At 59.7% G+C, this 12134-nt stretch overlaps 2 protein-coding genes across 4 annotated transcripts in view; both read right to left on the minus strand.

The window, feature by feature from the left end:
* SLC43A2 (solute carrier family 43 member 2) overlaps positions 1-108 on the minus strand; it is a 29092-nt gene extending 28984 nt beyond the window's left edge. For both annotated transcript variants that reach the window (XM_042879497.1, XM_042879495.1), the window contains exon 1: positions 71-108. The gene's annotated coding sequence lies outside the window, so the exon portion shown is untranslated. The remainder of the gene's footprint in view (positions 1-70) is intronic.
* Positions 109-2086: 1978 nt separating this feature from the next.
* LOC122184700 (scavenger receptor class F member 1-like) lies at positions 2087-12070 on the minus strand. Of its 2 annotated transcripts, XM_042879846.1 has the most exons (13): positions 8878-8955; positions 8533-8632; positions 7163-7460; positions 6452-6513; positions 6065-6166; positions 5450-5975; positions 4860-5078; positions 4648-4776; positions 4474-4577; positions 4241-4352; positions 4041-4165; positions 3801-3938; positions 2087-3490 (listed from the first exon to the last, which is right to left on the minus strand). In XM_042879846.1, exons 2-13 carry the CDS (start codon positions 8621-8623, stop codon positions 2514-2516), a joined length of 2883 nt encoding a protein of 960 aa, XP_042735780.1. In that variant the 5' UTR covers positions 8624-8632; positions 8878-8955; the 3' UTR covers positions 2087-2513. The 2 variants fall into 2 exon arrangements, with proteins under 2 accessions (XP_042735780.1, XP_042735782.1); XM_042879848.1 differs by lacking the exons at positions 2087-3490; positions 3801-3938; positions 4041-4165; ... (6 more) ...; positions 6452-6513; positions 7163-7460 and adding exons at positions 10251-10373; positions 10502-10668; positions 10744-10935; ... (1 more) ...; positions 11449-11572; positions 11822-12070 and having other exon boundaries at positions 8043-8632; positions 8878-8961.
* Positions 12071-12134: the final 64 nt, after the last annotated feature.

Genomic DNA, 12134 nt, shown 5'->3' on the forward strand with positions numbered 1-12134 from the left:
AATAATAATAATAATAATAATAATAACAATAACAATAACCAAACGAATAAAATCTCGCGCTCCCGCTTACCCCCAGCCCCGCTCCCACCGCTGTGCGCGCCGCCGCGGTTCCACCCGGTGTTTTTTATCCGCCCTCCGGAGCAAACAACCGCCGCCGCTCATTGGCTGCCGCCTCGACCAATAGCAGAGCTCGCCGCCGCCGCCGGGGCACGTGCCGGGCCGCGCGCCCCCGGTACTCCCCCCCCCCCCCCCCAGGAGTCCCTGCCGGTACCGCGCCGGGGCTGCACGTAGGAAGCACTGAAGCGAGCCCTCCAAAACAGCTCCCCGGATCCCCAGGCGGGAAGAAGCCGGGCGTGAACGTCCGGAATGAATGGGGAAGTATATAAGCCACCTTTTGTGGACCCCCAGAATGAATGGAAGGAGGAAAATGCACCCCCTGTGGACCCCACAGACTCCTTGTGGACTCCCGAAGTGAGTGGGGAAAGGAAAACCCCAAAATGAATTGGGAAAGAAAAATGTATCCCTTATGGAGCCCCAGAATGAATGGGGAGAGGAAAATGCATCCCAAAGTGTCTGGGGGAAGAAAAATTGACCCTTTTTGGAACTCCAAAGTGAATGGAGGAAGGAAAATGCCCCCTCTGTGGACCCTCAGAATGAATGGGACAAAACCAACCCCATCCCAACAGGCACGGTGGGACTGTGATCCCACCAGCCCCATCGCTTGGGCACTGCCTGCAGCAATTTCCCAGCTTCTATTATCTTTCAGTGGCCCTGCTGCCATCTGAGGTCCCATCCCCAGAGAAAACACCATGGGGAGGGGGGGATCTGTTGGCCAAACGGAGCTCAGAGCAAGGAAGTGTCTATGGGTTTGTTCAAAAAAAGCTGAAGGTCTGGATGGACGGATGGATGCAGAGAGTCCAGACAGACAGATGTGCACCCACCAGTGCTGATGGGGCTGCGGTGGGTGTGCAAAATGAAGCTCCCTGCTGGGGAAATAAGGTTTGTAACAGCGGGACGGTGGCTTTGGGCCAGAGCAAATAAAGAGAAAAGGCACAAATCAAACAAACAGAGCTGTGCGGGGCTGGCGGGAGGGGGAGGGTGTTGGTGTGAGGCCACGGGAGCTCGGAAACACGGGAGCTGTGCTGGAGGGAGCGCAGCAGGATTTGGCTCTGCTGCTCTGGAAGGAAACGAGGAGCTGTGGGGTGATCTGCTGCCCTCTATAAATACACCAGGGAATGAGTAAACAGCGGGGAGGGAGGGAAAGCAGTGCTGGCACAGAGACCTTGTGACACGGAGTGACTGGGGCTGAAAGTGGGATGTGGCATCCTGGCTGGCTGGCTCACACCTCCACGTCCAGGGATAAAGCTTTGTGGGGCATTGGAGAGCTGTGCAGGGCTGTGCTGTGGCCAAAATCTGCTTGTCTTCCTCGTGCCATCGCTGTGGGGTGAAGGTACCTCAGCTTTGGGTACAGCAGTGTGCAAGCTTTGCAAGTAGCAGTGATTTCTCAAAGCGGGACGCTTTTTCCTGCACTGGGAGATTGCCAGCTGTCTGCAGGCAGTGCTCAGAGCGGATCCCCAACATGGTGGTGGCTTCAGGCTGAATGTATCCAACTGCTAAAGGCTGCATGCAAATAAACCGTGGGTCTTTCCTTGCCTTAAAATAGCTTCAAAACAAGGAGTGGCCTGAGCAGAGCTGAGGGCTGCACGTCCTGTCTGTGTCGCAGAATATCTGGTGCTACACACACGATGGTGAGATCCTAGAGAGGAGGAGTGCTGGAAGCTGCTCTGTGTGGGCCTATGGGGGTCTGGTGCCTCACACCACAGGCAGGCTCCCATGGGAAACAAAAGGAGAAGAAGCAAACCCCACTCTGCACAGCAGCTCCTTGCCCAGCTGTCCCGAACCCCAAAACCCAAATCAGCAAGGTGTGCCCTCCCCTGCCCCCCTGTGCTCTCCATCCCTGTTACTGAGAGCTGAGAATTGTTTGAGCGAAACCAGAAAATGAAACAATAAAACAAAAGCCTAAAGGAGCTGGCAGCTGCCCTGCTTGGGGGAATATTCCTAACATGGTACAGCTGGGAAACCAACCTCCTTTGGTAACATTTTATTTCCACGTTGCGCCACTTGAAATAACAGAAGGACGTGCAACAAAACTTGTAGCACCTATATACATCCGAACCCAGCTCCTGGGAGGGCTGTGGCTCCTCCAGCACCCAGCAGCACCCTCACCACCTCTCAGCACTGTGGTGATGCAGGGCAGGGCACCCACAAAAAGTCATTTCGCATCCAGCTTTTGTGGAGGACATAGAATGGAGGAGGTGGAAAACAGCTCCGAAGCACCACGACCTGCTGGGGCTGCACACAGCTGGATGCTGCATGAAGCACGGCACGAAGGGAAGGGCAATAAGGGGAAGGCTCCACATGCCCAGCTTGGGGAGGATCTTGGCTCCCCCAGGCTGGGGACAACCCAAAGGGTCCTGTGGGTCACCTTGTGCCTCAGCCTCAGGTCTGGGGGCTCAGGTGGTCACAGGGTTGGTTGGTGCATCCTCATTTCTGCTGCTCACATTCTCATATTTCGGCTCTTCCTCCTGGGCAACCTGGCCTTTCGTTTCCACGCTTAGGGCCAGCTCAAGGCTTTTGCCACTTTCTGCAGCACCCAGGCCCTCACCAACCCCATCCTGGCCCCCAGTGCTTTTTGTTGATTCCAGTGGGAAGGACTGTCTCTTCCCAGGAGGATGCTGCTGTTTTCCAGGGCACAGCTCACTGGGAGCCCCCGGCACACTCTCCCTCTGCTTGCAGCCATTTGCCGAATCCCTACGCTGTGCCAGGGCCCGGCGGGGTGGTTTTTGGATGCCTTCCATGCTCCTCCTCACCATGGGCTCCTCCTTGGCAGCCCACTTTCCTCTCTGCAAGCTGCCCAGCCGCTTCAGCACAGCCTGCACCGGACCCTCAACACCCCCCTCAGCTTTGGGGTCCTGCCCAGCCGTCCCCACTGTCATGTAGATGGTGGTGACGTTGGGCTCTTTCCTCTTCCCATCCCAGCTGCCCCTTTTTGCAGCTGCTTCCAGGGCTTCTACCCTTTGGGCCACGTGTCTGGTGCTGGTGACCATCCGTCGGCGGCCCCCTGGTGTGGCCCGAGGTGATGGCCGGTGGCTTTCGTCCCCTTTGCTGAGGGGATCAGGGCTCTCGTAACCATCACTGCCTGCCTGCTCAGCAGGGATCTCGGTCCCCACATCTCCTGCTTGCAGGGACAGCTTGGATGGCCCCCACAGGGCTTTTGGCTTCCGCCCAGGGCTGGGGGTCTCCGCTGTGCTGAATTTTGTCCCCTCAGCAAAGGAGACAGAGGGCCGCTTGGCCTTGGCGATGCTGGAGGTGCGGGGAATGGTGAAGGGCTGCGAGACATCCTCAGAGCTGAAGGTGGTGGGGTCAGGGAGCGCCTCGCTGGGGGGGGACATCCCGGCCTGCAGCTCGGCCCCTGACAGCAGTGGGACCCCTGTGGGACAAGGAGCGGGTGTTAACCCCTGGGGTGGGGGCACGGGCAGCCCTCGGCCTTGGGGATGGGGATTAGGGCTCAGGGATGAGGATGCTGGTGCCATAGGGTTGCCTCCAGGAGCGCGTTAGGAAATGGGGCTGCAGGGCACATCACACTGCATGAGGCCAAGCATGGCCTTGGCTCGTCCTTGTGGAGGGGAAAATGAGGGAATGAAAATAACAGCCTGGGCTGAGTGCATATCCTTGGAAAGCACAAGGGCTGTGGGGAGGAGGACTGTGCAGCAGGGAGGGGATATGAAGCCATGTGTCACCTTCTCTGGGAGGGACCGAATACTCTGGCCCTTCGTTGTCGGTGTCGAAGGAGGAGAAAGAGCTGTCTGAAGCCCATGCAGCTGATGGAGACTCGATGAAGCTGGGGTTGAAGGGGATTTCTGCATCGTGGTGGGAAACTGGGGAGGAGATAACAAGTAGTTGAGGTCTGGTGGCCATGCAGAGGGGCCGGGCAGGCCCCATGCCACAAAACAGGGCTGGCAGCAGGTCTGCTTTCTCACCTGTGACTTTGGGAAGCTTGGAGCTGTTGAGGGTGAAGCAAGGCATCATAGCACTGATATTGGCCAGCACGCCCTGCACGTGGTGTTTCATCCTGGCCACCACATCATCATCCGGCACGGCCGCCCTGTGTGGGGATGTGGCATGAAGGGGAGAAGGGGAAAAAAGGTTCGACAGTGAAGGGGAATACCTGCACTGATACCTGTCTCTGGCATCCGCAGGGCCAGCACCGCAGCAGCAGCAAGCAACACAAAGCAGCAGCAGGAGGAGAGGGATGAGGATGGCAGCAGCCAGAGCTGCGTGGTCTGTCACACCTGCATGGGGAAGATGGGATCAGTGTGTCCACGGATGGATCCACCGCAGCATCCCTGTCCCAGGTAAGGATGTCACAGACCCTCACCCAGCACCAAGGAGTGACTTTAGGGCTGCTCTTACTCAATATGCAGTTGCCCTGTGCAGGGTGGCAGGTTCCTCGTGAGCACTGGCAAGGGGAGGAACAGTTCACCCCAAAAAAGCCTTCTGGGCAGGTGTCGTTACAGCTGAAAGAGAGAGGAAAGGAGGAGAAATGCCCCCAGGACCAGCAGCTCCCAGCCCTGCTCCCCATTTTACCTGGCTCCCCAGTAGCCAGCCTGGCAGAGGCAGTCACCCGACACAGGGTCACAGCTCCCCCAGACACACTCGGGGCACAGAAGCTGGCATCCATCACCAAACGTCCCTGCAGGGCAGGAGCTGTTACAGCTGATGGGAGAGAGAGAGAGATGTCACCAGGACCCCCATCACCAGCACCAATGCCCACATTCTGCCCCTACCTGCTGGGTTACCTGGGTCCTGTCCAGCCAGGCTCACAGCGTGGGCAGGAACCGGTCTCTGCATCACAGATGTCCCCTTGCCGGCAGTGTGGGCAGGGCTGGAGGCAGCCTTGGCCATAGAAGCCAGGCGTGCAGCGTTCCTTGCACAGGGTCCCATTCCAGCCAGGCTGGCACTCCAGGCAGAAGCCATCCACAGATGAACAGGGCTGGTTGTGCTTGCAGTTCCCACAGCTGTGTGGTCACAGGGGCAGTGAGGCCTCAACACCCCCCCCCCCAAACACAGTTCTCCCCCCACAGTTGCATTCAGTAGCACTTGGGTTTTTGAGAAGACTCCTGACGGCATTTAAGGTTCTATAGTAACCCCAGGGCAGAAGCCTAGCAGGGATAAACACTGTATTATTGCTCTAGGGATGGTACTAGGATTTTAGGATGATGCCAGAGCTCTCCTTTGGCATTAGCAGGATGCTTCTTAGGGGCAACACCAATGCTGCAACCACTCACGGCTCTTAACCTCCACCTCCAGATGCATCTCCCTGCACAGCCAAAGGGATGGATGCAACCACACCGACCCCCACCCCGTGTCCCTGCTGTCACCAGCTCACCTGTGCACGCACTGGGACCCATATGTCCCCGCTGGGCAGGGGTCCTGGCAGCTCCTGCCCTGGAAACCTGGCTCACAGCTGCAATGCCCATTGAGAGGGTTGCAGGAACCACGCAGACAGTCGCAGTGCCACTGGCACGCTGACCCCCAAAAACCAGCCTTGCATTTGCAATTGCCCGTCTCCTGGGCGCAGGGTGAGAGGTTGCAGGAGCACTTGAACCTGCATTTCCTTCCCCACCAGCCCAGCCGGCAATGGCAGTGCCCGGTGAGGGGGTCGCAGCGCGAGGTGGCGAGGTTGCACTGGCACTGCTTCTTGCAGTCAGGACCCCACCAGCCCGGCTCACAGCGGCAGGCTCCAGTCGTGGGGTCACAACGGCCGTGGGGGCCGCAGGGGCAGCGGAACTGGCACAGCTCTCCCCAGCGCTCGGGGTTGCAGGTGCAGCGCCCGCTCTCCGCCTCGCACGTCCCACCGGGGTGGCACAGACAGCGCCGCTTGCAGTCGTGACCCCAGTACTGCGCAGGGCAGGCTGGGGAAGGAAGGAGATAACAATAAGGAGATGACGAGGAAGCCCCCAGCACCCAGGGCAGGCTGCTAGGAGGGGGGCGAAGCACTCACGGGAGCTGCAATCTGCACCAAAGAAGCCGGGTTTGCAGCGGCACAGCCCAGGTCTCACGCACACTTCTTCCGGCCCGCAGGCTTCCTCCCCTTCGCAGAGTGCTGTGGCATCAGGGTTAGCATGTCACAGAATCACAGAATCACAGAATTGTAGGGGTTGGAAGGGACATCCAGAGATCATCGAGTCCAACCCCCCTGCCAAAGCAGGTTCCATGTCACCGGGTGGGACCCCACCACCCCATCCACTGCGGGGTCTTCCCCGTTCTCACCACCAGCACCAAGAGCACTCGGGGCTCCCTGCAACGCTGCAGGGTGGGCAGCGAGGAGAAGAAACGTGGGGATGAAGATTTTAGGGGACAAAGATTCCAAGTGTCGCCCATCGCTTACCAGTTGTGCACTCCTGCCCTTCCTGCTTCCAGCCGGGGCAACACGCCAGGTTCACGGCAAGGCTGTGGGACAGAGTGGGGCACATCAGCCATTGCCCAGGGCTGGGGACATTGCCTTCAGCTTCAGGGCTTTGAAAAAGAAGCTGAAGACGAATGCTCTCCTCAGGCTCGGCCTCACACACGGGGAAGCCATGAGGCTGCGGTGGCTCGCTCAGGAAGGAAGCCAGTAAAATAGAAGGAAATTTAAGTCGTTGCTGAGCTTCAGGGCTGGGTTCTGGAGCAGCAGTGCTTAATACTGCTGCCACTGCAGCTACAGAGCCCAAATGGATCCCCCAGTGTTTTGGGAGAGCTTTGCTAGTACCTAAAAACACTGACACAAATGCGTTGTACTGATGGAGATCAATGAGAGAGGAAACACAGCCATAAAGCAGCACGGCCATCTGCCCCAAACACCATTTGGGATTTGCTTCCATTTTGCATTTTGACAGCGTTAATGGTGATAGCATTACCAACACTCCCACGTTCCCCCATTGTCCCCAGGCTCTCCTGGAAACAACCCCACGGAGAAGGGATTTGGGTGCCCAGAGCCCCCGACATCACTGTGCTCCCTGTGCCCATGAGCTGCTGGGCTCCACCCACAGAAGGACACACGGAGGATCCCACCTCACTCTACCTGAAGGCCCAGGGACAGAGGGGATGCAGAGTCACCTACCTGCCCACCTTGCAGACATTCCTGCCGTTGGGGTCAAGCTCCTGGGCAGAGCCCTGCACCCACAGCCACAGCTGCAGGCAGAGCAGCAGGCGGGTGCTCGCCATCCTGCCGGGGCAGCAGCGTCTGTCCATCCGTCTGTCCGTCTGTGGGTTTCTCTCCTGTGGCTCAGCCTCTTCCTCCCGCCAGCCTTGGTTTCTTCCTGAGGAAACGCGGGAGGAGGCGTCCCAGCCCCACGCCAGGGGTGCAGGGGGAAGGAGGAGGCAGGGAATGCCACTGCCTTGTCTGTTCCTGACCTTTGCTGCCAAGGGAATGCAGGGCACAGGGCTCAGCCCCCTCACACAGGGAACAGCACCCACCGGGCACTGCCCCATGGCCCACCCAACTGCCCCCTGAGGCTGTTTGAGCCGATGTCCTTCACGTCCCCCAGGCATCCACCTCCCCTCTGCTATCCACCCCAGGGCACAGCCAAGCCCTCTTCTGCAGTCCTGGTCCAGGATGGAATTCGGTGTCCCCCAGGAACGCAGCGTGCCCTGGGTTGGCCTAAATCCAGGCAGGCTCCAGGACCTGCTGCCGCTGCTGGCTCCATCCCACTGCACGTCCCACAGGAGCTTTGTGTCAGCAGATGCACAGGAAACACCTTTTTCCTTCCTGAGCACAGCCAGCCAGGGTTTCCCCGTATGGGATTTAACTCATGCACCTCCAACGCTGTGCCCCAGTGGCCCCAATTCCCACCATGGGTCATTAGGAGCACCCAGAGCCTCTGTCCCCAGCCCAGCTCTGTGTATGGGCTATGGCACAACCACAGCTGTGCTGGGGAAGAGCCCCCAAAGCCCACCGAGCTGCTTGCCGGGCTCCTTCCAACACAAAGACAGAGCAGAGGTTGCAGTGGGCACCTCGTCAGAGTAACAAGAGCCCAGTTTATTTTTGACTCCAGTCCCAGAGCTGGGAAGCACCTGATCCATGCGGATAGCTGTGCCCCCGTAAACACGAAGACTGCTGAACTTGTCCAATTTCCAGAAGCAGGAACAAGTCCCAGCACAAAACCAATTCACCCCACATTCAAAACGTGCTCCCAAAGGCCACCCAGCCCTCACCAGTGCGTGCTCAGCCCGGCATGGGGAAAACAGGGCAGCACCCAGACAGCTCTTCATCTTCACATTGCAGGGATGGGGAGATGTTGGGAAGGGATGATGTGAAACACCCACGTGGGGCAGGATGGGGCAAGGTGCCCGGAGGTGCCGAGCTGCTCTGTGCCAGCTGAGCATCCCAGCCGTGCACCACACTGTGCTCTGTGGCTCCCGGTGATGCCACGGTCAGATCCAACAGGGTCAGAGTGCTGGTGCACCCCGGTCTGGTTTGTGCTCTCCCACCTGCTCCTGCTGTGTGTCCAGTGAGTCGATGATTTCCCAGGTTCCGGAGCAGCTGGGCACGGGGGGGTCTTTGCTGCTGCCCTGATACCATAACCCAAAGCTGTGGAGAGAGCAGATAGCAGGCGTGGGGGAGAGGAGCCTTTCTAGGAAGCAGCTGCATCCCATCCTCCCTCCATGTGCACAGCTATGTGGCAGCCCCAAGGAAAGGCACAACCCCAGGATCCAAGCACACCCGTTCTGCAGCAGTGTCCTGGGATAGGCGCTGAGCTGCTCAGCAGGCATCGGGCACACAGCTGAGCCAAAAATCTCCACCCCACCAGCACCTGAGTGTGGGATGGAACTTACAAGCTCCTGATTTTGGATTCTGGAGGCGGAGCATCCACACAGTCTGCACCTCGAGCCGGGAGCCAGGAGCCTTCCTCTTCATCGCTGCAGCACAGAGTGGGAACAAAACCCAGGCTGAGTGCTGTGCTCCCCAATCCCTCACCATCCACTGCTTCCCAAAGCCACTGCTTTGTTCCCAGCCCACAGATTTCTTCTCAGAAGGCAGCTCCAAAGCCCAACACTTGTTCAGCAGCTGCTTTGTCCCAACTGGCCGCAGCAGCAGAAGCCACAGCCCACGCTGCAGTCTGTGGGCACCCAGCCCTGGCACACTGCTCAGGGAACTGTGGCTGCTGCCATTGCTTTGAGGCATTGAGGCTGCAATAGGGCATCCCCAGCCCTGCAGAGATGCCAGGGCTGTGCTTGAGCTCAGCCTCAGGGGTACCATCAGCAACACCAGCTGCAGCATGGGGTGATGCTGGGGACAGACCTGCAAACAGCAGGATGGCACCCCGAAAGATGGCAGGGAAGGAGCTCATAGAGCAGGAGCCACACTGGGTGGGCAGGTGGTGAGCAGTGTCTCAGACTTCTGGGCATACAAGGGCACAGCTCCCACCAACGTGTTGAGGCTGCACAAGGAAAAAACAAGCTGTGCTGACTGGGGGAAACCCCTGCTCTCCTGAAAATCTCGTTCTGCCTCTCCCACAGCTCTCATAAAAGGTTTGGGCAGGTGGGGAGAATCCATCCCTACCCTAACCAGCCCAGACCGGCAAGTCCCAGCCATGAGCGTGGCCAAGCAAACCTGCCCTGCTTGCTCCAAGCAGCACCGACAGCAGAGCCAGGACCACTACGGGCTGGGATGTGGCCTCAGCTCCAGCCACAGATCTGCTCCAGGCCGCACAGACCCCCCTGCACCCCAATGCAAGCAGCAGCTGCAGGAGGTTGGAATAGCATAGAAGAGCTCAGCCCTCTTGAGACCTTTATTAAAACCCACGCAATGCAGTGAGATACAGCTCCGCTTCCCCTCCTGGTGCTGAGCAGATCTGGAACAAATGCTACCCAAAGTTGTCTTGCAGGGAACATCCCCAGTGCTATTTCCACAGCTCACAGACTACGTGCCCCATCACCTTTCCTCCCCACTGTCACATCCATACAAGGAAGAGCAGCACACATGGAGCAGGCGTGTGACATGTGACAATGATGTGAAAGCATCAGCAAAGAGCCCAGCCCCGCAGCACCGGGCTAGGGCACCCAGCACAGGCATTGAACCTTTGCCCTCTGGCGGGAGGCAGGGACAAGGCCAGAGCCCAGGGCTGATCTCTCACAGGTGCCACAGTGCACGGAAGCACCAGGGGCAGTGTGCAGGAGGTTCCAAAGCTGCCTGCAGCTCGACTCACCTACTCGCTGACTCCTCCGCCGTCCCCAGCATCTTGGCTCTGATTTTTCTTCTCTGCTTTTTGATTGTCGACTTCATCGCGTCCAGGAAGAAGCTGGGGATTCTCTCTTCGTTCAGCAGCTCCCTGGAACAGAGAGCCCACGGGTTAGCTGAGAGCTTTGCAAGTAAATGCTGCCTGGGGCTGCCAGGAGCACTCTGATGGGCCATAAGGTGCTACAGGGACAAGAGGGACGTGGCTCTTGGAGGGCTCACCGCTGGTAATAGGCCAACTCCTCCTGCACCAGGAACAGGTTGGTCTTCAGCTCGTTCCGCTCCTGCAGGATCTGCTGCAGCTCTTCCATGGAGAAGCAGCACTGAGCCGGGCTCCTGCTCGCATCCTGGCACGGCGGCTCCTCCGCAGGCAGCGGTGCTGCTCCTTCCTAAGGATGGGCAGCATGAGGGGCGAGCGCAGCCCCCAGAGCCGCGCTCTGGCAGCCCCAGGTCCCCCAGCTCACCTGGCTGGGCTGTGGCAGCGGTGCCTCGGAGGCAGCCCTGCTCCTCCTGCTCATTTCCCTCTGGGTTTGCAGCACAGCGGCCTCCAGGTCCGACTTCTTCTCCAGAGTGCTCTTGAGCTGCGCCTGCACCACGGCCACTTTGTGCCGCAGCTCCTCGTTCATGGACATGAAGCGGTGCAGCTGCTCCTGCAGCTGAAAAGGCAGTGACAACCAGGAGTGAGGCACAGCAGCACTGCTTGGCCACCACCCAGGACCTCAGCGCAGTGTGGGAATGGCATCTGCCCCAGCGGGATCACGAGTAGCAACAATCAGCCCCAGGGGAGGTGACATGAAAGCAGGTCCCCAGGCACTCACCGCCTCCGTGTCTCGGCTCTTGCAGACAATCTCATGAGCCTGGGCACGAAGCTCATCCCTCTGCTTGTCCACCACCTCCTTCAGCCGCAGCATCACCTCTCGTTCCTTCCGCACGGTGCTGTCTGTGCCCAGAATGGGGGAAGGAGTGTGAGCGGCTCCAGGGACCCAACGACATCCACGGGATGCCTGTCCCTACCACCCTCCTGTCACCTCCTGGGATCTCAACTCATGCCAACGTGATTCTGCCCCAAAACTTATGGGAGTCTTGAGGACTCCATGGCTTGCAGAAGGCAGCGCTCCCATGGGGACAGGCGGTGGTAGGAGAGCACCCCACGCTCACCAGACACCCACCTTCCTGGTGGTGGCTCTCTGCCAGCTGCCCCAGGAGCTGCTGGTTCTGCTCCTCCAGCTGGGCCAGGCGGCCTCGCAGGGCTCGCTCCCGGCGCTCGGCCTCCCACAGCCTCTGCTCCAGGTCCTGGGGGACAGGGACAGCCGGGTCAGGGCCAGGCTCAGGGGGGCTGGCGACAGCTTGATGTGAGCCGCGCCAAGGAACGAGTGACAGTCAGCTCTAAGCCAACCCCAAGGGACGGCACTGCCCCCAAGGACACCGCCACGAGGATAAACGCCGCCAAGGAAGGAGGGCCACGCGAGGCATTTGCCCGCAGGGACGCGGCAGAGGAAGGCAGCGGGGACAGCCCCCCGCTCCCAGCATCGCCCCGCTCACCTCCGCATCCTGCTGCTCGGCCAGCAGCGCCTCACCCTCGGAGCCCACCGGTGCCACCAACGCCTCCAACAGCTCCAGCAACCGCACAACCGGCGGCACCAATCCGGCCACGGCGTCGGGTCCAAAGCGGCCCGAGAGACGGCGCAGTTCGGCGCCCAACGCCTCCGCCATGCGGTAGACGTGCGGCGGGGCCAGGCGGCCCGGAGGCGTTCGCCACAGCGGCTCCGTGCCCTGCGCTGGCTCCGCCATCGGCCCCGCCGCCACCGGACGTGGCCCCGTGAATGCTCCGCCCCGTCCCGCCCCGTCCGGAGCC

This window comes from Lagopus leucura, unplaced genomic scaffold (assembly GCF_019238085.1).
Source record: "Lagopus leucura isolate 7727_CA_CO unplaced genomic scaffold, USGS_WTPT01 Super-Scaffold_100024, whole genome shotgun sequence".
Taxonomy (NCBI): Eukaryota; Metazoa; Chordata; class Aves; order Galliformes; family Phasianidae; genus Lagopus; species Lagopus leucura.

Excerpts from the sequence above, each read along its gene's own strand:
- LOC122184700 (XM_042879846.1), bottom strand. The coding sequence starts at position 8,623 with ATGGTATCAGGGCAGCAGCAAAGACCCCCCCGTGCCCAGCTGCTCCGG. Across the intron at positions 4,777-4,859 it reads CCTGGCTGGACAGGACCCAG|CTGTAACAGCTCCTGCCCTG; the intron begins GTAACCCAGCAG and ends CTCTCCCATCAG. Across the intron at positions 3,491-3,800 it reads TTCGGTCCCTCCCAGAGAAG|GGGTCCCACTGCTGTCAGGG; the intron begins GTGACACATGGC and ends CTTGTCCCACAG.